The sequence below is a fragment of the Physeter macrocephalus genome, unplaced genomic scaffold (genome assembly GCF_002837175.3).
Source record: "Physeter macrocephalus isolate SW-GA unplaced genomic scaffold, ASM283717v5 random_451, whole genome shotgun sequence".
Lineage (NCBI taxonomy): Eukaryota > Metazoa > Chordata > Mammalia > Artiodactyla > Physeteridae > Physeter > Physeter macrocephalus.
The window spans coordinates 30,879-57,943 of NW_021145737.1; the positions used below are offsets into that span (position 1 = coordinate 30,879).

At 55.1% G+C, this 27,065-nt stretch overlaps 2 protein-coding genes across 2 annotated transcripts in view; one reads left to right on the forward strand and one right to left on the reverse strand.

Moving 5' to 3' along the window:
* The window catches only part of MORN5 (MORN repeat containing 5), a gene marked incomplete at its 5' end in the record, with an annotated part of 33,085 nt that extends 27,424 nt beyond the window's left edge, over positions 1-5,661 (forward strand). Inside the window, 2 exons of the mRNA XM_028485554.1 lie at positions 3,337-3,412; positions 5,524-5,661. Coding sequence (XP_028341355.1) covers positions 3,337-3,412; positions 5,524-5,659 — 212 coding nt within the window. The remainder of the gene's footprint in view (positions 1-3,336; positions 3,413-5,523) is intronic.
* Positions 5,662-7,180: 1,519 nt separating this feature from the next.
* LHX6 (LIM homeobox 6) lies at positions 7,181-27,059 on the reverse strand. Its single transcript, XM_028485555.1, has 7 exons — positions 26,976-27,059; positions 17,887-18,107; positions 15,630-15,730; positions 15,318-15,413; positions 14,926-15,100; positions 10,957-11,060; positions 7,181-8,074 (listed from the first exon to the last, which is right to left on the reverse strand). The coding sequence occupies exons 1-7, from the start codon at positions 26,987-26,989 to the stop codon at positions 8,054-8,056; spliced, it is 732 nt and encodes a 243-aa protein (XP_028341356.1). The 5' UTR covers positions 26,990-27,059; the 3' UTR covers positions 7,181-8,053.
* Positions 27,060-27,065: the final 6 nt, after the last annotated feature.

The window sequence follows — 27,065 nt, forward strand, 5'->3', positions numbered from 1 at the left end:
ACGAACCCGTGTCCCCTGCATCGGCAGGCGGACTCTCAACCACTGCGCCACCAGGGAAGCCCCTTACCGATATCTTTTTACTTTTTAGAAATTCAAGAACGCTATTGGTGTTTCTAGGAACCTAGAAACATTTTACTTCATTTACTAAAATGCATGAAATTACCAAGGCAATAAATTAGAGGGTAGGAAAAAAGCCAATGATTATTTTTATTTTCTATTGTGGATACACATTAATGAAAGATTTGGGAAATACCAAAAACAGAAGAACCTCTCTAGCCCCACTGCTCAGAGCTGACCATTATTCACATTCAATTTATTATTTTTAATTTTTCTTCTGTGCACAATTTTTACACAGATTATTATACTGTCTATGTAATTTTGTTTCTTACCTCCTTCCACCTTTTTTTTTTGCTTATTATAATATCAAAAACATTCCTCCTATGTTGCTATACAGACTTCATAACCATATTTTTTCAGTGGCTGCTAAATCCTCATGTGGCTAAATCCTCATGTGGCCCACCCGCCCCCAAACTTAGCAGTATGCCTGGCACATAGTCAGTGTTTAGAAATTATTTGTTAAATGAATGAATATACAACAAAGTAATCATCCTCTTGTTTTTAGAAGCATAGGTTATTTCAGTTTTCTTGATTCTAAATAGTACCGAGACAAATAGATTATTCCCGTAGCATAACATCCCAGGGTGGAATTACTGGGCCAGTGGGGGCCAAAACTTTTCAAGATAAATGCACCAAACCAGAAATCTCCCTCCCCTTCCTCTGAGCCACCGGCAATTGTGCCCAGGGTAATAATTTACAATTGATTAAAGAGTTTGCGGGGTGTTTTTTTCCGCATCTCTTTTCCCCCTCCTCTCCCCCTCTCGTCCTGCCGAAAAAGGGGGAAAATTATCCTAGAAGGTGAAGATGTTCTCTGACAGTCATATTAACATATTCCAACAATCGCAATTTGCAAAATAGTAATCACAACTGCCGGGATCTGGGAGGCATTAATCAAAGCTGCAGGTTTAATTCCATTTTAAATATGGATGAAATGTGCTTCGGCAGCCTCACCCTGGCGTGGCAGGGACGGGGGAGCCGCCTCGCGGCGCAGGGGAGGTGCAGGGGAGGGTTGGGGAGCAGCTGCTGGGAGGGGAGGCATCTGTCATTCAAATTGGTGGCTGAGCGGCCAGGTAGAGAGTGAAAGGGGTAGTGAAGAGGGCTGTTAAGTCCATTGCTGTCAATTTGTAACCATCAGGGAGGGGCCTGAGGACTGGTTCAGCACAATAAACCCAGTTGGTCTGGTTTCAGGGTTACCACTGAAGAGGTTGCAGCTGCACTGATTCGAATAGCCCGGAGACTTCAGAACTGTAATTATCAACCAGGCTGCTCTCGGTGTGGCAAAAGTGGGCTTCGCCAGCGCTTAACTCCTTGTGTGCCGCCGCCCTCCCCTCCCACCGTCCCCCCCCCAACACCCCGGGGTTGACAGCCAGGTGCGGATTCCCCCGCAGCCTCCCCGGGGGAGACTGAGGCCCACCGGCCGCTGAGGGCAGTCCTCAAAGGCCAGAGTGTGCAGGCAGAGAGCCTTTCTCCTGAGGTCACAGACAAAGAACTCATGGGGGGTGGGGGGACGGAGGAGGCCGGCTCTGTGGGGCAGCCTCGCCTTCTGGCACCGTTGGGCCTGCCCTGGGGTGGAAAGTCAGGCTTTGGGGGTCTGATGAGCCTTAGCTTAAATTCCGCTGGCCGTGGACACAAGGTAAGGCTCGTCCTCTCTGTAAAGTGGAGGTAATCTTTCCTACCCCACTGGGCTCTCACAAAAGACTCAGTGAGATCCGACGTTTGTAAATTACAGAGCACACAGTAGGCTGACAGTAAGCCTTGTCTCCCCGGGCCTGGGAGTGGTGCTGTCACAGAAGAGGAAAGGGCTCCTGGCAGGCGGCTCTGGTTCGGAGGGTAGGATATCTCAGGCCCTCTGCGTTTCAGCTCTCAAGGAGTGTCTTTTACGTCTAGCTTCTGCCATTTGGCACCCAAGGAGGATGAGTAATTCCATACTCCCACCTCTTGGGTGGGAGGCACTGAGCTAGGCAGGGGGTGAGGGTAGGAGGCAAGAGACTGTGGTGCTGCGCCCTGAGGACAGCTGCTCGAGGGCAGGGCTTTGGGCCGGTGCTCTTTGTCCTCAGGAAGAGGGAAGGCAGGAAAGAGGGAAGGACTGCAGGCAAGCATTGCAGGTGCTGGGGAAAAAAACACGGGCTTCGCTGGGAGTCCTGGGGAACGAAGTACGTGCACGGCTCCGTAACCCTCCTCCTGGAATATAATCCCAGAGAAATCCTCCCATGTATCCACGAAGGGATGGACCCAAGAACGTTTGTCCCAGCATCATTCCCGGTAACCGGAAGTGGAGGCAACCTGCGTGTCCACCCCTGGGAGGATGGGTAGTAAAACATGACGGAAGCCCACCATGGAATATCAGGCAGCAGTCAGGAGCAAAGAACTAGATGTCCGCGTCACAACAAGAATAGATCTTGAAAATGTAGTGTTGAGTGAAAAAAGTGAGGCACGGTGAAATTCACAGCACAATGCCATCTATGTAAATTGAAACCACATTCACACACAAAACAACAGTACATATTTTACAGAGCTACGTGCATTTTTAGGGGTATATATCCCGCCATTGGAGTGGGTCTCTTGTCGTGGTGGGGGGAGGGGCTGGGTGTGGCTTTGGAGGATAAAGGGGAAAAATGAAAATAGAGTCAGCCCGCAGAGGGGCCTGGCACAGAGAGTGTGCTGTGGACTAAGGGATGTGTCCCACTCAACTCTCTCTCTCTGAGGTTTAAAAACAGCACAGGCCTTGTACTCAGACAGCCCCGGGGCTCAGGTTCTGGGCTCTCCCACGTGCTAACCCTGTGGCTGCGGACTAGCGACTCATCCTCTGAGCCTGTTAGTCCGTCCGCAGAAAGGCGGGCTTGCTGCCGTCGGGTGGTCACGAGGATTAAGTTAAGGGAGATAAATGCGTGTGGGCCCACAGGACCCCCAGATCCTCCTCTCCTCTCCCCACCGAAAGGACCTGGGCAAACAGAGGGTGTCAGCCCCCTGGGAAACCACAGGTTCTCTGAAGCGTCCAGAATGGAAAGCCCAGAAAAGAAACGAAGGCCTCGACCGGCTGTCCCGGGGGTGACGTTGGTGGATGTCACACTGGGCACAGGCCCAGCTCAGAGCGGCCCATCTATGTTGTGCCTGGCTCCACCAGCAAGGTCTACCTCCAACATGCACCCCAGCCCCAAGGCCCTGCCTGGGGGCTCCCGGGTCAGGGCATGACCGGCTCTCCCTCCTCCTCTCTTGCAGATGATGACGAGCACGAGTGGATCATCCGGACGTGTCGGAAGGGCTGGGACGAGACCATGGGTCCTAAGCCCAAGCCGTGAGTGCTAAGCCCCCTTGGTCATGAGCTTCCTTCTGTGCCCCTGGCATTGGCTGGCCCAGGGGGCAGGCTGTAGTTTTAGAACCTGACTTTTGACTCGGGAATAAAAGCTTTCTGCCATCAGTGGCCCTAAGCGTACTTTCCTTAGACTATTTCTTGGAGCGGGACCCTCACTCCACCTGCATCAGAATCACCTGGGCAAAATTGTGAACTAGCTCTTCCTGGGCCCCAGCCTAGTACCTGCTAATCAGAATCGCTGAGACTGGGGTCTAGCAGTTTGCATTCTCAGGTATTTCTTATGCATATGGAAGTTTGAGAGCCATCACCTTATAATGATAGACCAATGTAATTGAATGAGCAACTCATGTGTGCGGGCAGTGTGGTTATGTTATCTCAGCTCCACACAACAGCCTTGTAAGAAAGGGCTTAGCATTACCTTTTAGAGATGGGAAATCTGAGGTTCAGAGAAACTGAGTGACCTGCCCTAGGTCACACAGCATTTGAATCCGAGTCTTCCTGAAGATAAAGGCCAGCTGTTTTTGTTTGTTTTTTGTTGCTGTTTTTTGTTTGCTTGTTCGTTTACTACAAGCTGCCTGCCTTACCAGTCTTGATTTCACAGGGCAGTAGGACAGGATGACTGTGCCCAGGCCCACAGCTGGCATCTTCCTGCAAGCCCAGAAATGATTACCCAGGACTGCCTCTTCCTCTCTGAAGCTTCCCTATCTGAGCTTCCTACCCTAAGCACGGAATCGGTGGGGTGCCACAGAAAGAATGCAGCTTTGGCATCATACACACCTGGGTGTGAATCCCAGCTCAATCACAGGGTATCATACAACCTTGGGCAAGTCACTTCACTTCTCTGAGCTTCAGTCTCCTCATTTGTAAAATGTATAATGATGCTTAAACCCATAGGGTAGCTATGTGGATTGAATGAAATCATACAGTAAAGGAGCTGGCACTTAGCAGGTATTCAATACGTGCTTGCTTTAAAAACTAATGCGTTAGCTGTGCATACAGGGTAATTATTCTTCAGAATCACCCCCAGGGATCTCATGTGTCAGCTGAAAACCAGCAGAGGAAGTGGTAACACGTTCCAGGGCTATACTTGGGCCACAAGCAACCTGGATCACCTGGATCTTTGCGTAACTTTCCCTCCTTAGAGGCTGCCGAATCCTGCAGCCCTCTGCGCCTTGTCCCCTGGCTCACCAAGGGCTGCTCAGGAGAGGGAGTCGGGCCTGGGAGGGCTTTGTCAGGGTCGCAAGGGCAGGAAGCTAGCCTTTGATCCAGGGCCCCATGAGCGGCCTGCTGGGGCTGAGCCAGGAGTCAGGGGAGACCTGGGCCCGCTCAGCTGCGCCGCAGAGGGATGGGGGGAATCACCTTTCCCCGCCAAGGCAACAGCCACTCACCTCAGTAGAATGACAGGACTGATGTCCACTGGGGGTTTCCAAACTGTGTTTTGAAAATAAATAAAGTATATTCATGTAAAGGAACACACACACACAAACTTCCTTTTCAAAGATACACATATATCTAAATCTCTAAATATCTAAATGATAAATGGATTGGAAGAGCGGAGGGGGAGGGACAAGGATGGGGTCAGGGATGGAGAGTGCAACAACTAACCGGGGGCCCTGCAGGGGCGATGGCCACGTACACCCTGAGCTGAGGCTTCTGAGTGCCTCTGTGCGGGGCCACGGGGCGGGGCTGGGGCGCTGGGGAAGCCTCTGCGCCAGGCAGAGCCATTCCACTCCCTTCCTGGTGCGCTCTGGTTTGAACAAAAGGTTCTGCTGCTACAAGAACATCTGGCGGCGGCGGCGGCGGCGGCGGCAGAAGGATGGGCTCTCTCACTCCCCAGATTACAGGGTGGCTCTGGAACCCAGTGAGGCCAGTATGAGACCCAGACTCGTGCCGAAGCTGGAGCCCTGTGGCCCTGTGGCCCTGTCTCCCATCGCATATTCCCTTTCACTTCTCCACATCAGATTCTCCCCCATCTCCCACTCAGGCTCCTCTGTGCCTCCCTCCCTGGTCCCCCAGCATCTCCTCTTTTGAACTTATTTCCGTGAACTTCTCATCCAAGGATACAGCTCAAATGCCCCCCTCTGTCTTGACAGCACGTCGGAGGGATCCGTCTGTCTCCAGCACTTGCTGGGCCGAGAGCCCCCCTTGGACCCTTTTGAGCCTGCAGGGCTGGCACGGGGCCCAGCAGAGCACGGTCAGGAGTGGGACGGAGGACAGCAGCCAGCCTGATTTCCTACACAGCTCAGATTAGAGAAGAAACCCACCATCATGCCTTTACAACGCTCAGTTTCCTAGCTGGGAAACAGAACTGGTCTTCCGGGAAGGGGTTTCACTGTCTAGCAGCCCAGATACTCTGGGGGCCAGGCCTGAGCCTGAGCCCTTAACCAGAGAGCAGGAAAGAAATGGAATCCCATCGTGCTCCGGATGTCAGTGCCAGCACTTCTACTTGCATTAACTTTATTTATTACACAAATAAGACATTTACAAAGCACAACATGAAAGGTATGTAACAAAACAGACATTGGTTTTACAAAAAAGTGCTTACAATTTTTTTCCGTGTGTGTGTTTTCCTCCTTTTGTTTTGTATTTAAATAAATAGTCTTGATGGCCTGTACGTTCCCAGGCTGTTCTAACAGGCTAGTGGAGACGTGTCTGAACCGCAGCATGCTACGACCGTGTGATCCACGCAAGGAACAGACCCTGGGGGGAGGCTCAAGGCAGAGTGGGTACTGGGTGACCCTGGGCATGGCTCGGCTGGCCACTCACCACGGGATGGTGCTTGGGGCTGCGATCGCTGGGAGCAAAAATCAAAGGAAAGATTAGAGCTCCCCAGTCACCGGGAACTGGGCCCAAGCTGCTCCGCTAACATCAGCTCCAAGTGTAGGGCCAGGCACGCTTTATTCACTGGGTGAGTTCTGAACCAAGCTGCACTGATCACATTCTGAGGGGTGTCTTTCCTTTGCCCTGAGTCAGCTGGAACCGTCTTTGAAAGGGAAAAGAAGCAAGTTCCCTTCTTGGGCTGCCCCCGGGCCCAGCCCTCCTCCAGGTCCCAGAGCAAGAACAGCATATCGTTTTTCATTTTAAGTGCCAACTTCAAGCATCTGGATTCCGAACCCTTATCCAGACTCAGCGAGATAGAGAGGACTGCGACTGATTAGCGATGTCTGCCACGGGTGAAACCGGGACAGCAGACACCTAGGTACCATGAACTTGCTTTCCCTGTCCTAGAGTCTCCTTCCAAAAGCAACGTATCAGGTTAATCAAAGCAGGAAGGAGGACTTGGGCTGAAACATGCTTACTAGCAGCCTCTAGTGGGAAATGCATCAGGACACCCAAGTCATTCTAAAATTACAGGGTTAGCTTGGGACAAACGGGGTTCCCCTGAAAACATAAATCATGGTCTTGTGTAGCCCAAGCCCTTTTGTTTGGGGTGGAAGAGCTGCAGCAGGACAGGGTGGATGTGAGCACAGCTGTGTCTGGCCTGCGCTCTCAGGAGTGAGTGGGACTGGCTCTGGGCAGGGCTGGTGGGGAAGCCCGGAAGCGCCAGCTAGAATCCTGGGCTTGGTACACTCACCTAGGCAGCAGGCACCCTCTTTCTACTCAGAGGTGGGTCCAGAATGAAAGCTCTGCCCTTTCCCTGGGCTCTGTTCCCCAGCTCCCCCATGAGAGGTCCTCCCAAAGAAGACATGGCCCAAGCACCCCCATCAGGAGTCAAGTAGCCAACAAGGGTCCCCAACTCTAACTTGTCCAAGCGTTCAGAAATGTCATCACACAGATCAAACACCACCTCTGCTATGTCTCCTGCACATATGCTGGATAACTAGGTGAAAGCAGGGTCCCCAACACACACCCCGAGTTTGCTCTTTCCTCTCCTTAAAATGGCTAGTGCTTCTCCCAGCCCAGTGTGCCGCATCCTTCTCCTGGGCCTCCAAACCAATGGGGGGTCCTTGCCCCGCCCCCGCGCCCCCAGCCCCCGCTTTTCCCCCTGCCTCTTGGTCTGGGCAGGCCTCCATCTGTGCCCTATTGGGCCTCTCAGGGTTGGTCAGTGTCTCTTCTCTCTCTGAATTAACTTGACATAACCAGACAGATGGAAATGATAAAATTAGAACATAGCTTTCCTTTGGGGACATCCCACAAACACTGTGGAGTTTTCCAAACAAAAGCAACGGAGTGGATAACATTGGGGGTTGTCGGCTATTCGGAATTCAGAGATGGTTCCAAGGAAGTAGTAAATAAAGGCCAATATGGGAGGAAAGAAAACCTGTAAGTTGGAAGGCTGTTGGCGTCGTGCGATTCAATTCGGCCTTTTGCTATTGTAATCAGCTTAAGTTGAAGACGACTCCTGTCTAAATGGGAAACACAGGCTGTTGTTTTCACCCTGGCTCCAAATTTCAGGGAGCTCTGCCTTCAGGGAGGAGGGCTCCGCGATGCTCCTGGCGGGTTCTGGTTCTCGGCAGGAGCGGGGAAGGCCAGGCCCAGGGGCCCAGCTGGTGGTGGGCAGGATGGCGGATGGGGGGTGGAGGCAGAGCGGGTGGATCCCTGGCAGCGGCTCGGACTCCGGATTTCAGCGGCTGAGGGGCAGCTGCCGGGCGCCCATGCTCAGATGCGGAAGTGCCGGCAGCGTTAGTACTGAAAAAGGATGACCTGCAGGAGGAGGGCGTGGGAGGGGGCTGAGCCGGGGCTGCCCCGCCTGGTAGCCCCGCAGAAGTCCTCGAAGGCACGGAGAAGGAGGGGGGCCCAGGGCCCACATCTAGGTTCAAATCCTGGCGCAGACACTTACTTGCTGCGGGGCCCTGGGCAACTCACTCCCCCCCCTCTGAGCCTGTTTCCTCATCTGTAAAATGGGGATGACACCTCTCTCTCAGAATGGCGAGGATCTGGTGAAATCCAAGAGCAGCAGCGAGTGTCTCCCGGGCACTGTACCCGGCATTGGGTACAGTGCACGCTTGCATGATTTCACGGAAGCCTCACCTCAGCCCCACGAGGGCGTCCCACCATCATCTCCTCTTTACAGGGGAGGCCACTGAGGCCGGGGAGGTGAAAATCAGTGAGCCCGCGATCACACAGCCAGGAAGAGGTGGACCCAGCGCTGCAACCCAGGCCTAGGCTCTAGAACGAGCTCTCTTCATTAGACCCACTGCCTCTTCCTCTCCAGGCCACCCTGACAGTTACCACCGGTGCCCACCAGGCACCAGGCAACAGGCCAAGCCCTTCGTGCAGCCAAGCACCTCGACAGGCAGGTGGCTCAGACACGCCAGGTGCCTGACACACAGTGGGTGTGTTCCCAGGTCTCAAAGAGAAAAGGTGGCTGAGCTGGGGTCCGCTCTGCCTGACTCCAGAGCCCACGTCACACGGCCTCACCCACTCACCCCCACCTTGGGCCGTGCTCTCCTCTGGTCTCTGGGATGCCTGCCTGACTTTGGACTCTTCCGAACAGAAGCTCTCTCAAGAGGGATGACTCTGAAAGACCCTTCTCCTCCATAAGCCTCAGTCTCTCCATCTGATCGATGACGGCCGGGCCCTGATTTCTAAGAGCCTTCCAAGCTCCGAACTGTGGGATCTGGGCCCGTGACCGGGAATAAATGTGGTCCTGGAAGCTCACAGGCAGGTGTGGACAAGTGATGATGTGGTGGAGGCAGAGGGTGCTACCCTAGATGCTCAGAGCACTGTTCTCCGGGCCAGGCCAGTGCTGGTCTTGATGAGTGGGTTCAGGGGGCTGCCCCAGGGGGCCCTGAGTCTCCTCCTTGCTAGGCTGGCTCAGGCCCGGAGGGACTTGGGAGAAAGCCCATGCAGTTCTGCACTGACTGGCCATACACACAGCCCGCCAGGCTGGCAAGATGTGGACAGAAAAGGTCCCTGGCAGCCGGCAGGAAGGTCTGACAGTGAGAGGGCGGAAGGTCATGGAGGAGGAGGAGACATTTTTCTGCAGAGCTGCTGGACATGAAGTTGGGGATATGGCCCAGCAAGAGAAAAACTCTGGCTCAGCAGCCAAACCCAGGGGCCAGAAACCTTCCACAGCCAAAGCTGCCAGACCCCAGACCGGCTCATCCTTCAGGCTGAACCAGACATAACCACAGGCTTAGCTGAGAAACCGGGAGACAAGGGCTCGCCTCCAAGAGCTGAGCCCAGCCCTAATCCGCTGCAAGGCTCCCCTCTACCCTCCAGATAATGCCCAGGCCCCTTGCTTGAAGGTGCAGGGCCTTCATTTCGGGACCCCCTGTCAGCTCCCACCCCACCCAAGGCCTCAGCCACACTAAACCCCCCACCGTCCCTCAAATCCATGTCCCTCCAAGCCTCCTTGCCTCGGCACGGGCTCCTCGTGTCCCCTGCTTCTTCCCGAGAGCTGGCCACTCCCTCTTCTGAGTCCTCGAAGGCCATGTGCATCCCTCACCTCAACTGCCCTGTCAAGCTGGGATGTGGCTGCCTGCCTCCTGCTCTAAGCCACCCACCCACTCCCCGAGGACAGGGACCACGCCAGCTCGCCTCCGCAGTCCCGGTGCCAGGTCTGACAGGACGAACTCTCTCCCACGGCACCGGGGCAGCTCGGAGGCAGGCAGTCCTAGGGTGGAGGCCAGCTGTACCCATGCTCGCTGTGTGACCCTGGGCAAGCTGCTGCTCTGGCTGAGACCCAGTTTCTGCAGTTATGAAATGGCATCAACCGTAGTCATCCTCCCAGGGAGACAGTGAAGGGCGAGGTCAGAGAGAGCGCTGTGTAAACTGTAAAGTGCGGCACGGGAGGTCACTACTGAACCAGGTGGACCTCAGAGTCTGACAGACTTGCTGCAGCCCCGGACAAGTCGTGTCACCTCTCTGAGCCTCTGTTTCGGTGTCTGAGAGCAGGGGCTTTCAAGGCTCGCTCGGAAGTGTGTCTCGGAGCTGAGCAGGAGGTGAGGGCCCCACTCACTCTGCACTTTCACCCAGAGCAGCTCCACCCCCTCTCATCTGCATCTTGTGTTACGGGAAAAGAGTAAACAAACGGGTTCCCGGGCTTAAAACAAAGTTTTCAAGCCACTGGACTGGGCGATGTCCAAGCACCCTTCTGGGTGTCCAGTCCTAATGCTTGAGACAACCAGAGATCGGGTTCCACAAAGGAGGCCTTACCAGTTGACCACGGTCACTGGCTGGCCTGCTGTCCCCAGGCCCCACCAGCTCGGGATAGTCACTCCCAACAGACAGGAATACAAAGGAGGAAGTAGGAGAAACCCGTGAGATAGTGGGAGGCGGGGTGGTGTGTGATATAAGCCCTCCTCGGGACCGCAAAGCTTGAGCAAAGTAACTAAATCCACAAATCTGAAACAGAGAAGGCCAGCCATGGGCGGGCGTGCTGCGAGGAGGCTGGCCATGCGCACTGAACACACTGGCGCCTGCTTGAGGGACTACCTCGGGGGCACAGTGGGGGCCTGAGCGTCTGGGCAGGGGGTCTGCCACAAAGTGGCATGGTGCCTGCTCAGCGATGAGAATCCTGCCAGAAAGCCATTCCTGGCAAGGTGGCTCTGACCCACCCGACCCAACCCGGCTCCGTTTACCTTCTCACCCCGGTTGGAGAGTGGCCCATCCATATCGGCTTTGAGGTGGACGGGGGGCGCGGTGTAAGGCAGCCGGCAGTGCACCTGCCCACACTGTACCTGACCTGTGGACGAGAGGATGCCTTGGAGCCCATCCCCCAGCCTCCATGCAGGATCCCACCAGCCCCAGGCTCGGTAGGCTGGAGCCCTGGGGCCAGTTTCACCTCTGCCACTTACCAGCTGGGTGGCCCTGAGCAAAATTTCAATAGGGTACTGTTTTTCTACGTGAAAGTCTTTATGAGCTGTAAAGTGCTACACGATAACTGTCTAGCTCACTGATAAAGAAACACTCATAAATGAGTATGTACATGCACTCCTATGTTCATAGCAGCACTATTCACAAGAGCCAAGACATGGAAACAACCTAAATGTCCATCGACAGACGAATGGGTAAAGATGTGATACATATATACAATGGAATACTACTCAGCCATAAAAAAGAACGAAATAATGCCATTTGCAGCAACATGGATGGGCCTAGAAATTATCATGCTAAGTAAAGTAAGTCAGAAAGAGAAAGACAGATACCATATGATATCACTTATATGTGGAATCTAAAATATGACACAAATGAACTTTTGTGCAACAGAAACACATTCACAGACATTGACAACAGACTTGTGGTTGCCAAGGGGGGCTGGGTGGGAGAGAGGTGGAGTGGGAATTTGGGGTTAGCAGATGCTAGTATATACAGGATGGATAAACAGCAAGGTCCTACTGGATAGCACAGGGAACTATAGTCAACATTCTCTGACAAATCATAATGGAAAACAATACAAAAAAAAGAATGTGTGTGTATGTATATATATATATATATATATATATATACACATACACACACACATATATATAACTGAATCACTTTGCTGTACAGCAGAAATTAACACAACACTGTAAATGTATATATATATATGCACACATATATGTATATATATATAACTGAATCACTTTGCTGTACAGCAGAAATTAACACAACACTGTAAATCAACATTGAAATTAAAAAAGTAAAAAAAGAAAAAGAAACGAATATGTACAGAACGCCTCCTACACGCAAGGCCGTACCCCATCCATTAGAATCCTCCCCTGGGGCACTGTACCTTCTTATCTCCCAAGAATCACCAAGCCTTTACCCCCATACGCTAGAGGACTCTGCACTCATATGTCACCTTCTTTATGATGCTCTCCCTGACCATCTATTTACAATTGCAACCCAACACCAACCCTACCCTCCCTGACCTCCTTCTCAGCTTTATTTTTCCTCTTTAGCACTTACCATCATCTGACTTACTGTATATTTTTATTTTTTATTTGATATTATCTGTCTTTGCCAGCCATAATGCAAGCTCCAATGAGGGCAGGAATTTTTGTCTGTTTTCTAGATTCTAGATCTTTGTGGATTTCCAGGATCTAGAATGAGGCATGGCATCTAATTTGTTGAATGGGTCTCTGTACAACATCTAAAATGGTGGTGGCGGGGGTGGGGGCAGTCCATCCTTATGTCTGACCCAAATCTCTCATGCTTCAGCCTCTTTATCACTACAGTGGAGAAGTCTATGGCCTTGCTCTTCTCTGCACTTCATCCTCTTTGGTCAGAGGGGGAAGAGCTCTGTACAGAGATTTACAATTGATATGTAACTTAGGACAAGTCACTGTTCCTTTCTGAGTCCCAGTTCCCTCGTCTGTAGAATAAGGTGGTTGTATAAGATGGGGGATTCTTAACCTGGGGGGGTTTTAGGGGTCCAAGAACAGCCTGAGATTACATGGGAAACTGTGTGTGTGTACATATTTCTGGAATCTGATTCCAAAGCTTTTTTATCATATTCCAAGCTCGAAGTCTCCGGGAAACTCAGGAACCTGTGAATTTAGTGAACGGCGAAGAAGACTGCTAGGGCGACCTTCAGTCATGCAGCAAGAGGCAGCAGGTCCAAACACCCTTGATGCCTCCTGCCCTGAGCTGGGTTCGCCTTAAGCGGAAGAGGAAAGGGCACCTCAGCCCCTTCTCTAGGTGTCCAAGACAGTTCTAGACTTGGCCAACAAACTGTGTGGGCAGAGTCCTGGCACAGCTCCGGAGGCCACGGCCCCACTCCCCACAGGGCCACCTAGATCCGTTACCAACTCCACAGCAAGTGCTGGCTGGTGGCCCAGACTCCTGGTACCTAGAGAGCCCCTGGTCCTTGGCTCCTTTAACAGATGAACTACATCGTCAATGGGCTCTCTGCAGCCTGAACATGTCATTGTTTCAAAAAGAAAGGGGGAAAAAAGTCCCTCCTACTAAGCAGATGGTTCAGAAATGGAACAGAACAAAGAGACATGGTTTCCAACTGACAGCCTGGCGCGGTGAGCAGGACTCTACACTCCCAGCTCCACCAACCAGAACCACTGCCACCACCACAAGGGCAGCTAGTACTCACCGAGCTAAATGCTGAGGACGTTAAGTCAATGATCTCATCTGATGCTCGCAACACTGCTTTGAGATAGGTATTCTTTCCGTTTTTTAAAAGAGCTTGGATTCTTACTGTCCTCATTTTTTACAGATGAGGAAACTGGAATTCAGGGATGCTAAGAAGCTTACCCAATGTCACACAGCTAGTAAGTGACAGGGACGGGATCCGAAGCCCCACAGTCTGATGCTAAAGCCCACAATTGATCATTAAGGAGCCTGGCTCCCACTAACTTACTGTGGGCCCTTGGTTTCCTCATCTGTACAATGATGGGATGGTGATGTTTAGAAACATGTGGCAGGACGGTGCCTGGCACATGGCAGGGACTCAGGACACAGCTGTGCTCTCCCTGACCTCCCTTCTCTTTTCCTTGGAGCCAGAGAGGGAGGGTTTGAGTTTGTGGGTATGTTGTCATCACTGCTATATTTCTGGTCATGCCCAGCTTTGAGGAAACAATCAATAGAAACAACCTCAAAGGGAAAGAAAATCTGTGATAAGCACCTGCTCAACAGCAGATGCACTGAATGTCCATCCCCCAGAAATGCACAAGGCTACTCTCTCTCTTTCCCCCAGGTTCCTGCTCGAAGGTCACTCCACCACAACCTGCCACCCCCTCTCCACCACAGTGCTCAGTCCCCACTGACATGCCTGCCCTCCATCCTTTATTCGTTTATTCTCTCTCCCCCCTCTCCCATCCTGCAGCGTGAGCCTTGGGAGCACACAGGCTTTGGTCTGTTGTGTTTTCAGTTGTATCCCAGAAGGCACAGAAGGCACTCAAAAAATATTTACTGAACACATGAGTGGAGCCTCATAACCCTGTGAAGTAGGCATTATTAATGTCCCAGTTTACAGATGAGGAAAGTGAGGTTCAAAGAGGTCAGGTGATTTGCCCACGGCCTCACAACCTTGGGTACTCCTGCCACCCTGGCTTTCTTCTGCAACCCCAAACGCACCCATGCCACGCTTTCTGCCTACATTCGGTTGCTCTGCTGCCTGCACCCCTATTTCCCCACTCCTTGTGTCTCACTAATTCCTACCTATCCTTCTAGTCTCAGCCCACTGATAGGAAACATCTCCAGACACTCCCATCCAGCATCTTGACTACAGGAATCACCACAATTAACACCACACGCTCATCGATCTTGTATTGTTCCATGTCTCTCCCACCAGAACCCAGGCTCCCCAGGACAGGACTTTAGCCATCTTGTTCTCTCCCTAGTCCCCGGAGCCTGGCACAGAGTGGATGTTTGGAAAGTATCAATATTTTTTGAACGGCTTAATGGCTTGCCTCTACTAAGGGTCCAGCCCCTCTACGACAGAGCCGGGGCACTTAACTCCACTCCACAACCACTAGGTCCGAGGGACTGCGGAACCCTCGTCTGCACGCACGAGGCTCATCAAGGCCTCCCCACGCCTCCGCCGCCCACGAGCGCTCATCTACACCCCCCTCTCCCACAGGCCGGGCGACCGGGCTGTGGCGGTCACTTACTCTCAATGTAGCCGTGCAGGGTGACCATGCGAGCCCGCTCGGGGCTGCTGAACGGGGAGTAGTGGATGTCGTCGGACAGGGCGGAGGGGAGGCGGGACGGCGGCGCCCCGGAGGGCGGCACGGGATGCTGTGGTGTGTGCTTTTTATGACGCGCCCGGCAGTTTTGAAACCACACCTGGAACGACAGCCTCAGCAGCCTCAGCCTCGCGGAAAAGAGCCGGACGCGCCGCCGGGGGACCCCAGGCGGGACTGCCTCGTCGCCAACTGAGGAAGGGCGGCCACGTGCGCCCCGAACCCGCGGCTCCGCAGCCCAGCTACGCGCTCGAGGGCCCACCCACAAGGTCCCTAGGCCCCGCCCCAGACCCAAAGGCCCCGCCCACCCCCGGCCCCACCTGGATGACCCTTCGGCTGAGGCCCGTCATGTCCGCAAGCTTCTGCAGCGTCTGCGCGTCGGGGTTGTTGTCCTGCGCGAACTGCGCCTGCATAACCTGCCAGGCGCCGCGGGGCGGTGAGGCACGAGCCCGCCGAGGTCGCCAAGGCCCCGGCCCAATCAGAGGCTCCGGCCCGGAGGCCACGCCCCAGACAGCTACAGCCCCTCCCCGCCACCCGCGGGTCGGGCAGAGGGGCGGAGTCAGGAGGCCCGTTCAGCCCCGCCCACTCCGAGGCCCGGCCCACACCCGGCCACTCGCGGCCCGCCAAGGTACCTGCAACTGCTCGGCGGTGAAGGACGTCCGCGCGCGCTTGGCCGGCTTGGGCTGACTGTCCTGTTCCGAGGGCACTGCCCCCTCCAGCGTGAGGCCGTTCCCTGAGGGCGACAGAAGTGGCTGACCACGCGTCCCCATCTCTTCTAGTGGCAGCCTGGAAAGGACGGGGGTGGGGGGAGCTGGTCCCTGGAAGTGTCGGGAGCGGAGTTGGCTGGGAGGGGGGATCCCAGGGTCCTAGTCCCTGAGCTCAGTCTTTGGGGAAGGGGCTTCCACTTCTGAGCGTCTGCTCAGTACCAGACGCTTCTCTTTCGGTGTGCCCTTTATGTCTCACAGCCCTGAGCACGGGCGACATTATCCTCGTGTTACAGCGGAGGAAACTGAGGTTCAGAGAGAAGAAAATCCCAGCTCTGGACCTTTCGACTGGTATTCTGACAGCTGGCTGACTCTAGCGCCCCAAATTGGGCTCCCTCCTTGATAAACTGGGGAAACCAAGGGCTGGTGGAGATGGGAAGCAGGCAGGTTACAGAACTGTGATCCTAATTTTGTAAAAACGGATGGGAGCAAAAAAGGTTGGAAGGATATACACCAAAGTCTTAGCAGGAGGGAGTGCAATTATGAAGACTCTACTTTCAACGTTTCTGCAACTTTTGAAGTTTTTTCAACAATCACGTGTCTCATCACCTTATTTCTCTAAGGTTTAACCTTGTTAGCTGGAGTATACGTTAGTTATTCTCTTTCCATTTACATTGCTTTTATAATCACACTAAATGTATTCCCATTTTAGTTTTTAGTACCTCATTTTTCAGAATGCAAAGGTAATACATGCTCCTTGCCAAAACCTCAGAAAATTCAGATAAGCACAAAGAAGAAAATAAAAATCTCCAGGAATTCCACCACTGTTCATAATTTTTTTAATTAGGAAAAACACTAAACAAACACTCCAACATACATACATAGAACGAAATCTGGGAAGATAGACACTAAAATATGAGGGGTGGTGGCGTTCAGAGTGGTCTTTATTTTCTTCTTTTTGCTTAACCATCTTTTCTTAATTTTCTATAATGGGCATGTGTGTGTTTAAGATTAAAAAGTAAACCAGTAGCCAAAACTGAGGGCTGGTCAGTAGAGGAGTTCTGAGACCATAAGCCTTCAGGTTCCCTGCGTGGTAGGAGTCTGGAGTCAGGCCTGACTGTGAGAGCTGGAGTGTAATTGGCAAGGTTGTGACTAGGGGTAGTCCTGGTTGGTCCAGGTATGGAAGGAGCCTGGAGTCACTCCTGAGCCATGGTGTGGGGGAACCTCTAACTCCTGGGCTTCCATCCCAGCTCCGCAACCGACTTGCCCAGTTACTTGCAGGTAACTTCAGAGCACCCCAGCTTCACTTGCTCCCCACTTAGACCCACTCAGCCCTGATCCTGGCTGGAGAAAGTGATGGCTGTGCTGTGGCCATGGCCAAGAACATTCTGGGGACGTCTGACTAGTTCCTCCTCAGGGGCACTGGGGACGGGGCAGACACTTTATGACTCAGCCCCCATGATCCCGGGAAGACCTGGACCCTGTCCCTGAGCCTAAGTGTCTTGGGAAATCAGAGTGTCAGAGCCAGAAGAGATTTAGGGATCTTTCTAGTCCAATATCCATCTTGAAACTAGGGAGACTGAGGCCCAGAGAGAAAAGGAAACTTTGTATGTCAGCACAACATGGCAGAAGCAAAACTGAAGCTTGGGTCTCCAGACTCAAAGGCCTCTCTCCTCTCTCCTTCTCCAGGATGAAAACCCCACCCCCAATCTCTGGCCTGTAGCTGCTGCGGTGGGAGTTGGGAGAAGAGGGTCACTTCATCTCTCGCAGACGGGCCCAAGCCTGGTTCCAGGAAACTGGAGGGGATGAGTCTCCAGGCAAACGAGAGCTGTCCAAAGGTGGAGTAGGCTGCCCCATTATGAGAATCATCTCTAGGGTTCACTGAGTGCCTCTCGGCTTTACAGCACATCGGCTCATCTATCTTTGAGGTGTCCTACCATCAGCCCCATTTTACAGATTAGGAAACATAATTTGCAAGGACCGGCAGTGACTTCCAACTTTCAAGCAAATGGTGGAGCCAGAAGCGGCCAGATCCGTGTGCAGCCCCACCCCCATGCTGCCTCCAGGTGATAAAGGGGGCACCTGGCTCTAGAGAAGTGTGGGCAGTCCCTGGGGTGCTGGGGGCGGTCAGAGAAGGCTGGGGAGCCGAGGGGCGGCCAGTTTCTGGGCGGGGCGGGTTGGGTACCGTTCTCGGCGGCCCTCTTGAGATTCTCAATCATGGTGTCGTAGTGGATGCGGCAGAGCACCTTCTCCTCGACCAGGCCAAACTCCTCGCCCGTGGACAGCTGGCGCTTGCACGAGAAGCAAGCGAAGCAGGCCAGGTGGTAGGCATTGCCGCGTGCCCGCCGGACCCAGTCGCTGGCGTAGATCTGTCGGCCGCACCTTGCGCACTTGGTCCCAAATCGGCTGAAGGACACGGGGTGGGGGTGGGGGGCGGAGGGGAGGGGGTGGCGAGGCTCAGACAGGCCATCCAAATCCTAGTGGCCCAGCCGTGCCCAGGTTCCTGAGGGCCTTCACGCATGCATTTCCCTTTGCCTGGATTCACCACCCCCTGCAGCCAAGTCCCACCTAGAAGGCAAGCTGGTAGGTGGTTTTTATTTTCTTCCTGGTGCTTTTCTGAGTTTTCCAAATTTTCTTCAATGATCACTTAACATTTGTATATAGTATTAACCTGCTCATTAAAATATAGGTGTTAGGGAAAATTTAATAGTCGTAATAATATAGGCAGATTTATGAGCACTTAACCACTTGCCCAGCAAGATTCTAAGTGTTTTATGCTGATCGTCCCAAGTAATTTTCATTTTGCAGATGAGGACAATGGGGACCAGAGAGGTAAAGTAACTTGCACAAGGTCACACAGCTTGCAAGGATAGAACTCCTAGCCAGTATGACTCCAGAGATGAATAAACTGTAACCCAGCTGTAGAGAAGCTCAGAGTTTCTTGGAAGCATAGACAGATATGCCCTTACTAGCTTTGTGACCCTGGGCACGTTGTTTAACCTCTCTGAGTTCTCATTTTCCTTGCCCTGAGCTGAACTAGGTGACAACAGCTACGGTTATTTGTTTAGTTCTTTGTAGTCTATTAAGTAACCAGCTAGTCCCAGACTCTGGAGTCCTGTGTCATTCTAACAAGACAAAAAAGCCCAGATCGAATGCGCCACTCTCCCTTAAGCCTTCCTTCATTCTGCTTCTTCCCCTTCTCCCTCCCGCTTTGTGGTGTGGCTATTTGGGTGTGGCTGCCTCCACCACCAGACTGGGAGCCCCTCCAGGAAGCAGCAGTCTGATTTGCCCTGTCCCAGAAGTCAGCCCAAGGCCTGTCCCCAGAGCACCAGGGAAAATTTGTTCTTGAAGTGAATGACTCACTCTGTGACCCTGTCCAGACCCTCTGAGCCTCAGTTTCCTCTGGTGCACACTGTTTCAGGGAGTGGTGCTTTCACTCAATCCAGCCTCGCAAGCTTAGAAACCTAAATCATACACTCCTCCCTCTCCTCAACCCCCCAACCAACCAATCATCAGGCGCTGTTGGTCCCCTTCCCTAAGTATCTCTGGGACACATCTCCTCCTCACCACTGCTACCACTGCCCTCCTAAACCAGGCTCCCACCATGCGCCCCTCACTGCCAGTCTCCACACCCATCCTCCACATAGTGGCTACAGGGAAGTTTCCAGCATGCACACTTTACCCTGTCCGCTGCCCTGCTTAAAATCCTCTGGTGGCTCCACTCTACCCTCAGGATCTGGTCCAAGATCCTTGGGAGTTTACAAAGCTCAACAGACCACATCCTCTCTGGCTCCTCTCCTCCCTAACCTTCCTCAAGATCCCTCACCCTACACTCAAGCATGAGCCCGAGTCAGCTACAGTGGAAGGTTGGTCCCAGGTCTTATGGCCCCCTCTGAAGCACCTTCGCACCCCAGGCCTTCGCACAGGCGGTTCCCTCCCCCCCGCCCCCCCCAGTCCCACGGCTCCCAGCACCACCTTCTCAGCAATGATCACACCGGTTTGTAAATGTCAGGTTTCTTGGCTCTCCCTTCCACCCCTGGCATTCCTGGGAAAGGATCTAGAAGATTTGCCTCTGTGTCCCCCGAGGCACATTTCCACCCAAAAGAGCACTCGGAAATGCCTTTGAGTGCGTGGAGGAACCAGCCCAGCAAATGCGCCCTGGTTACAGCCTCGCCTGCCTTGGCAAATGCAAGCAACTGCCGGTTGAATAAACGGTCTCGGGTTGAACTGAGTGCAGCAGAGCGGAGGCCTCTGCCAGCCCCGGCTCTAGACGTACCCCCAGTGCCATGCCGCTCTGTCAGACAAGGAGCCCTAGGGGACCCTGTCGGCGGGCGGCGCGGTTGGCTCAGGCAGCGCTGCGCACCTCTGTGGGTTCGGTCAATTGCCCCCCAAACAGAAGTGGTTCCCGACCCCGGAAATTCGGCTTCCCCGGCACAGCCCGCGGTCTCCGTTCCCAGCCTCTCAGTAAAAAGGAGCGGAAACCGCTTTGCCCACCCGAGCCTACTCCCGCCGAGGGGCCGACCCCAAATTCCGAGGCCCGGCTCAGGATTGGGAGAACTTCCGGGCCTCTGAAGGGAGGAAGAAGGGCCAGCCGGGTGCAGAACCCTCGCTGCGCTCCAGGGTCCTGGGGCGCAACTCCTTTGCATCCCCCTCGCCGCAACCACGTGAAATGGGGACTCTGGCACCCAATCTGCACACGTGGAATCGGAGGTTCAGGGTGGACAAGTGACTTCGCCAAGACCACACGGAGTGTGGGGCAGGGGTTGAGGTCCCCTCCGAAGTGCAAAAAACGCCCTAGGACCTGCGAAAGCAGCCGCACGGGAGATGCGTAGAGTTGAATCCCGGTGTATGAACAGGAAAGGGGCCTGGTCTGACCGAGTCGCATCCCTACTCCGGGCCCTGGGACCTGGAAACTCCCGCGCGCAAGGCCTAGGGACCCTCAGGCTCCGGTAAGCTGGGAGTGCGTTCCCAGGGAGCTGAAGGAGCCGGGAGGGGAAGGTCCGGGCCCTCAGAGGCAGGCAGGAGCCGTTGCGTCTCCAGCCTGTCGTGTTCCGGGATCAGTGCGCTGAGCCAGAGTGTAAAATCTCGGATCCTGGCGCTTGGCTCTGCGGGATTCCTCGTTCTCGGCCAAAACGCATCCAAGACTCCCCGCGCATCCCCGATCTTCCCGCTCCACGAGCCCCGACGCCCGGGCGCGTTCTGCGCCTACGCTGGCGGCTCACAGTGCCCTCATCCCCTTGCTCTGAGGCGGGAGCCTCTAGCGACCTGTCAGCAACTTTCTCACCCTCCGCGTGTCGCCCTAAACGCCAGGAGCTGTCCCCAGCTCTAGGAGCTCCCTGCGCTCGCCGTGTCTCCGCCCAGTCAACGAAATCATCCTCCCGTTGGATCCTTGGATGGGGTTGGGGGGTCGTTTTGCAGTTTTCGGGCCGCTCCTGAAGCGTGTCCCCCACCCGGCGAAGGGGTCAGTGGCACAAACAAGGGGCACGAGGAGGCTTACAGATCCAGGCTCTGACAAACCGACAGACTCCTTCCCAGGCGGGCTGCGAGGCCCGAGCCGCCGGATTCCGGAAGCAGCGAAATCGGCGGCGGAGACAACGAAACTTCAAGAAAGGGGTGTTCGGGAGCTGCGAAGGGAGCGCCAAAGCGATTAGGGGGCGCGGCCATCGCCCGCCACCCCCAGCCTTGTGCGCGCCCCTCCCTGGGTCCCCGCGCGCGCCACGGGGCAAAGGCTCAAAGCACAGCGGCGCTTTGAGGATGGAGAGATGTTGGACGGAGGCTGCTCATCCTGGCAACTGCTGAAAGGAGCGGAGTGGGCGACGCGCACAGCCTTGCCCTCTCTCCCCGGAGCAGGGAACGGAGACATCTGGGTGCTAGTGGCTCTGCGGAGGGAGCTGTGCGCCATTGACCAAGTCAGGCTCGCTCTCCCGGCCTACCTCTCCTGGATACCGAGTAAGAGCTCGGAAGTTATTTGTTGGGTGAATGAGCCTCAACGAAAGAGCCCATCGGAATTTCACTGAGACCCCTGCCCATTACTAAGCTACCCCTTTTCTGCATGGAAGGTCAGAGTGGGAAGGCCAATGTCAATTAAGAAGCTAGTGAGCCAGGGCGCTGACACTCAAACCAAGGCTTCACTTGTTTTGCGTTCAGGACGCTCGCTTGAGGGCCTTAGAGAGAGTCTATGAAGCAAACTGGGTGGGGGGGGGGGCGGTCAGAGGCGGAGCCCTTCCTATTCCTCCGCTTCTTCCCTTCCCGGCAAACCACTAGGAGGAGAAGCCAGAAACAACAGAACCAGCAGTTAAGAGGTTAAAGCGGCCCACTCCTCGGAGGTCCCAGCTCAAGGCCCCTCCCCGAACGCCTCTCTCAGCTCCCCCAACATCTGTCCCCCAACAGCTGGCGGCCGCTGGGCTGCTCTCTGCCGCGGTGGGGGGCAGCTTCCCAGCTCTGAGCCTCCCGGGGTACCCTCGCTCCGGGGGTGGGGTGGGGTTCTCCCGCTGGAGTCCGCGGTCTGAGCTTGGGTTCGGGGCACAAGGAGGCAAAGAAGGCTGCGGGCTGGCCCTAAGTGTCTCGCGCCAAGCTGGGGACAGCAGTAGGCAGGCCCCCTCCCAGGCCCAGCCCGGGGCACTCTCTGAACCCCACCCGCCCTCATAAACACAAGGAGAGGCAGTTAACCCCTTACTCCCCATTCCCATGGTCAGGAGGCAAGAGGGCTAGAGACCCTGGTGACCCGATCCTAGCAAAGTTGCTCCGGTCACTGGGGCTCTGAGGAGGTCACTTCACTCCAGCCCTAGTACTCCCAGGGCCCACCCGCGGAGAGTCACACAGCACAGCAGGTGCTCCCTGTGGGAGCCCTAGGGCCACGGGGGGTGGGGGCAGGTGACCTTTGCCATTGCATGGGCCCCACCTTGCACGGGGGGGCTGCTGATGTGTCTCGGCTACAGAAGAAGAGTATTGAGTATCTAGACACGGGGATGGTGAGTCAGGCAGCCACGGGGCTTATTCCAGTTCTGCCGCTTATTAGCTGTGTGACCTCACCACTCAGGGCCTCAGTTTCCCCTCCTATAGTGTAGGGATTATGACAGTAGCCTACTCTCAGGGGAGATCTGAGGGGTCAGTGACATAAACCAATGAGCTGTAAAGGGCTAACACAGCTCCGGCTTAGAGGAGAGCTCTGTACGTCTCCTGGCAGCGTCCTCACCCCTGTCTGGTCCCTCTTTTACTCTCCCGCTGGTGGGACCCTGGGCACAGCACTTTCCACTCTCTCAGGACATCGTCTCCCCCACTCTACGACAAGCAAGATGCTTTAGGAGGCCAGGAGCTGGAAGGGCACTGCAGATCAGTCCATGCCTGCCTTTGGAGGGCAGCAGCCACGGGTTGGTGGGCAGGAGGCAGCTGTCTGGGGTTTTGATTGCTGAGGGCAGTGGAGACATGAATGTCCCAGAAAGGAACACTATTTTCCCCCCAGGACTTTTTTTTTTTCACTTCTTGGAAGAAAATAAAAAGAAAAAAACAGTCTTAAACCAAAAAAGTGAAGAAATTAAAAGCAATACACATTTTCTTGGTGGTAGTTTTGTTTTTTTTTTCCTGCTAGGACTCAGGGGGTTAGGGGAGGTGGGAATCTGGTTGAAGCCACCAAGGCTGGTGAGGTCCCTCTTTGGATGGCAAATGGAGAAACTGAGTCAGAGAGGTCCAGAGACCTCACTGAGGACACACAGCCAGTGGAAAACCAATCCCTTCCAACAATGCAAAGCCAGGAGCAGCACTGGACCTCTGGACCACCTCCCCACCCAGGCTCCCAGGCTCTGCAGCCTCCTGCCCCGATGAGCTTGGAGTGCCTTCCTACCTTCTAGCTTCCTGAGTCCCCAACGCTGCCAGCTCTGCCAAAGGAGATGGAAGAGGGGTCTACAGGCCAGTGTCAAGGAGGGGCAAGATAGGGGATAGAACTGAGAGGAAACTCTTCTCTGGGAAATAAGACCAGAGCCAGAGGACCTCGGAAGCTACCAGTGCCCCCTCCAGGGGGTCTTGGCCACTTCCTCCCTCCCTGCATCCTGTCCAGAGATCTTGGCCTCTCTTTGGGGTGAGTACTCCAGTCCACTTCCCACCAGACTCTCGACCTTGGGCTTCAGGAAACAGAGGGCTAGAGGATCTGAGCGCTCAGCCCTTCCCTGAGCCCCAGCTCTAGAGAGGGGCTCTGTCTCCCATGCCGCCATTCCTGCTCTCTCCAGGAAGGGCTCCTTCACAGCAGCCGCCCAGAGCCTGAGCTGCCACGCCGGGCACTCAGTAGTCCCTGCCTGGCACTCCGCCTGCTTTTTTCTCTCCCTTTCTGTGGGTTTTTTTGTTTGTTTGTTTGTTACAGGTGGGGCTGCCAGGGATGAGTTATGCCTGCAGGGAGACCTGGCTGGGGGAGAAATGATCAGAAGAGCCACAATTCTTCTCTCATCCCAAGGAATGTGAGCTTTTATTCTCTCCATTTTCTTAACCAAAAATCTGTTTTAGTTTTGCTTTGGGGGTTCTTGTCACTGCTGGAAAAGGATTAGCGCTCAGAACCTGCAGCCCAGAAATGGCCCATCCCCATCCTTGCTCCCCAGACTGTCTGAGGAAATGCCATCAGGGGATTATGCCTGGAATCCTGTCACCAATGGTGACAGTGGTGACACCCATAGCACCTACACTTTAGGGAGCCTCTACTGAGCCTTCCTCCCTTCACTGGCCTCCTTGGCGGCTCAGAGAGATAACCCTGGTAGGAGGACACTGAGGGCAGAAAGATGCAGTGATTTGCCCAAGGTCACACAGTGATCCAGGGTTGGCCTGATGGAGCCTGGTCTCTGTGTCTCCACAACAGCTGGACAGCCCATTCCCCACCCCACCGCAGTAGGAAGGGGGACCCCACAGCCAGTGAGGTGCTGAACAGTGAGATCAGGATCTGAGTTTTGACTAATCCTTGAAGGTCTAGGAAAGCACATCAACCAAGGGGGCTTGGTCCAGCCTGGGCATGAGCTGGGGCTGGAGATGCAGCAAGGACATGTGGCTCACAGGGTGGCAGGTCTGTCCCCACCAGGAGAGCAAGAAGAGGGGGCCAGCCCTGTCTTACTCTACGGGAAGAGGCCTGCTGGGTTCCCCAGGCCTTAGCCATGTCCCTGGATAGCTGATGAACCCAAGGAGCCCTGAAAGAGTAGCTGGCTTTTTTTTTTTTTTTTTTTTTTTTTTTTTTTACCAACTGGAGTCAGACCTAGAGCAGGGCACTGGCTACACAGGGACCCTAACATCCCTCTCCTGCCCTGGCCCAGCTAAGTGTCAGATGGGACAGTGGAGGGCAGACATCACACTCTGGTTACACACCACACCATGATAACCCCGCTCTCACACACACACACACCCCACAGCCCACATCCACAAATCCACATTCCCCTCACACCGTTGAGCCCCCAATGCCTGGGTTAAGGCCGGAAGCAGAAATGCCCCCTCGGAGGAGGGCTGTGTGGCAGGATGGGTAATGAAGGGATTTCAGAATCCTCACCTGCTCACCTCTAGATCCCAGATGTAAACTTGTCCTGACCACCTTGCACAACACACACACACACACACACACACACACACACACACGGTCCCGACATTCACACAGCCACACACTCTCTACGCTCACACATAAACTAAAAGACAAATGCTTGTTGTAAAGGAACACCTACGCTGTCCACACACCCCTCACCCTGCTCAGTGACACATTCCCCCAGCGCCACTGCACAGATCCGGACAAGACAGGCACACAAGCATCCTGGAGCCCCATGAGTCCCAGGCCACCTGGCAGAGCCGCCCCTCCGCACGCACACCCCAGCTGCACTGCCACTCACAGCCATGCACCAGGAAGAGTCCGTTTTTCGAACCAGGCTTCCTAAGGTTTCCTCAGAGTACCCCAGCCCCCAGTGCTGCTAGCTTCTTCCGAGATTCAAGGTCCTCTCTTTCCAAGTTCCCAGAGACTCAATGCCGGGGAAGGGGGCGGCGTTGCCTTCTACTGCATCCCCTGACTCAGGGGATCTTTCTGGGGCTGGGGTCTTCCCAGGAAGACCGAAGCCAAGACCTCTCCCGAGGCAAGGATGGGAAGGATGTCGGCGGACTGGGGGGGGTGGTGGTTATAGGGGAGTAGCTTTCTCCACTTCCTGAGAAAGCCCTTGGGAACAGGCGTGCGGCCCAGGAACCAATCCCACTCTACGCTCTTTGGACTCCGTAGGCCCGTTGGCCGGGCTTCAGGCCTGCTTCACGCTTCCCGCCGGGATCGGGCCGGCAGCCGCTGCTCCTCTGACCTCGCAGTGACCTCGACCCCGTGACCGGGTCAGGCCCGAGCCGCGCGGTGAGAAGCCAGGCGCAAGCGGCGGAGAAGCGGCGGGAGGACCAGCCGGGCTGCTGTTGCGAGCTGAGCGGCCGGACGCGGCGCCGCGGCACAGAGAGCGCAGCCCAGGGTGATCCTCCTCGGGGCCCTGGCTACGCGCCCCACTCCCCCTTCCTGTCCCGGCGGCCCAAAGTCAGAGCCTAGACCCCAGAGAGGCTGGAGTCGGGGCCCGAAACGACGACGGAGCGGGGACTGGAACAGGCGCCTGGGATGCAGGCAGAACCCCAGACTCGAAACACTATACTCGAGCGATGCGGGGGTCTGAGTTGAGGCGGAGCCGGAGACCGAGGTCGGGAGTTAGATCGATGAGCTTGAATATGGGTTCGGATCCGAGACCGATGCGAGGCTAGTGCTTGGGGCCGGACCAGACTCGAATCCAGCCTCGAACCCGGCCGGGGTCAAAGCCGAGACCAGAGCCAGGGCAAGAGTCTGGAGCCCAGCTCAGGGTCCTGCCCGGGAGAGACGCCGGCTTGGCTGGAGTAGGAGTAGGGTTGGAACCCAGAGCCGGAGCGCACCGGAGATGCAGCCAGGTCGGCTGGGATACGAGCGGATCGGGGCAAGACGGGGACATCAGAGCTCGACCAACGCGCTGGAGGTCGGAACTTGAGCCTGAGACTCGGGCAGGATCCGAGACCGAGCCAGAGACGCGACCAAACCCGAGTGGGCCACAGCAACCGGAGGCGGATCACCGGCCCGAACCTGTGCTGGCACCCGCGCTCGGCCTGGAGCTCCTGGTTCGTGGCGCTGAGAGCCGGTGGGCTGGGCCCTCGCGGCGCGCCAGAGCATTCGGGACGCGGGGGCTCCGGAGCCAGAGACAGCGCGTCGCAAAGGCGGCCTCCGCGCGCCGGTGGCCTGCCTGCGGCGACATTGCTGGCCCAGCGGCCGCAGCCTACCTGAAGTAGTCCATCTTGCAGAAGATTTCCTTGTTCTTGATGTAGCAGCTGTTCTGCTGCCTCAGCGACGTGCGACACACGGAGCACTCG

What these genes read in the sequence shown, in the direction of transcription:
- LHX6 (XM_028485555.1), bottom strand. An exon ending in CCTGCACGGCTACATTGAGA is followed by an intron (nt 11,061 to 14,925) that starts GTAAGTGACCGC and finishes TCTCGTCCACAG; the next exon opens with GTCAGGTACAGTGTGGGCAG. An exon ending in TCTCCAACCGGGGTGAGAAG is followed by an intron (nt 8,075 to 10,956) that starts GTAAACGGAGCC and finishes CTCCTCCTGCAG; the next exon opens with GTCATCCTTTTTCAGTACTA.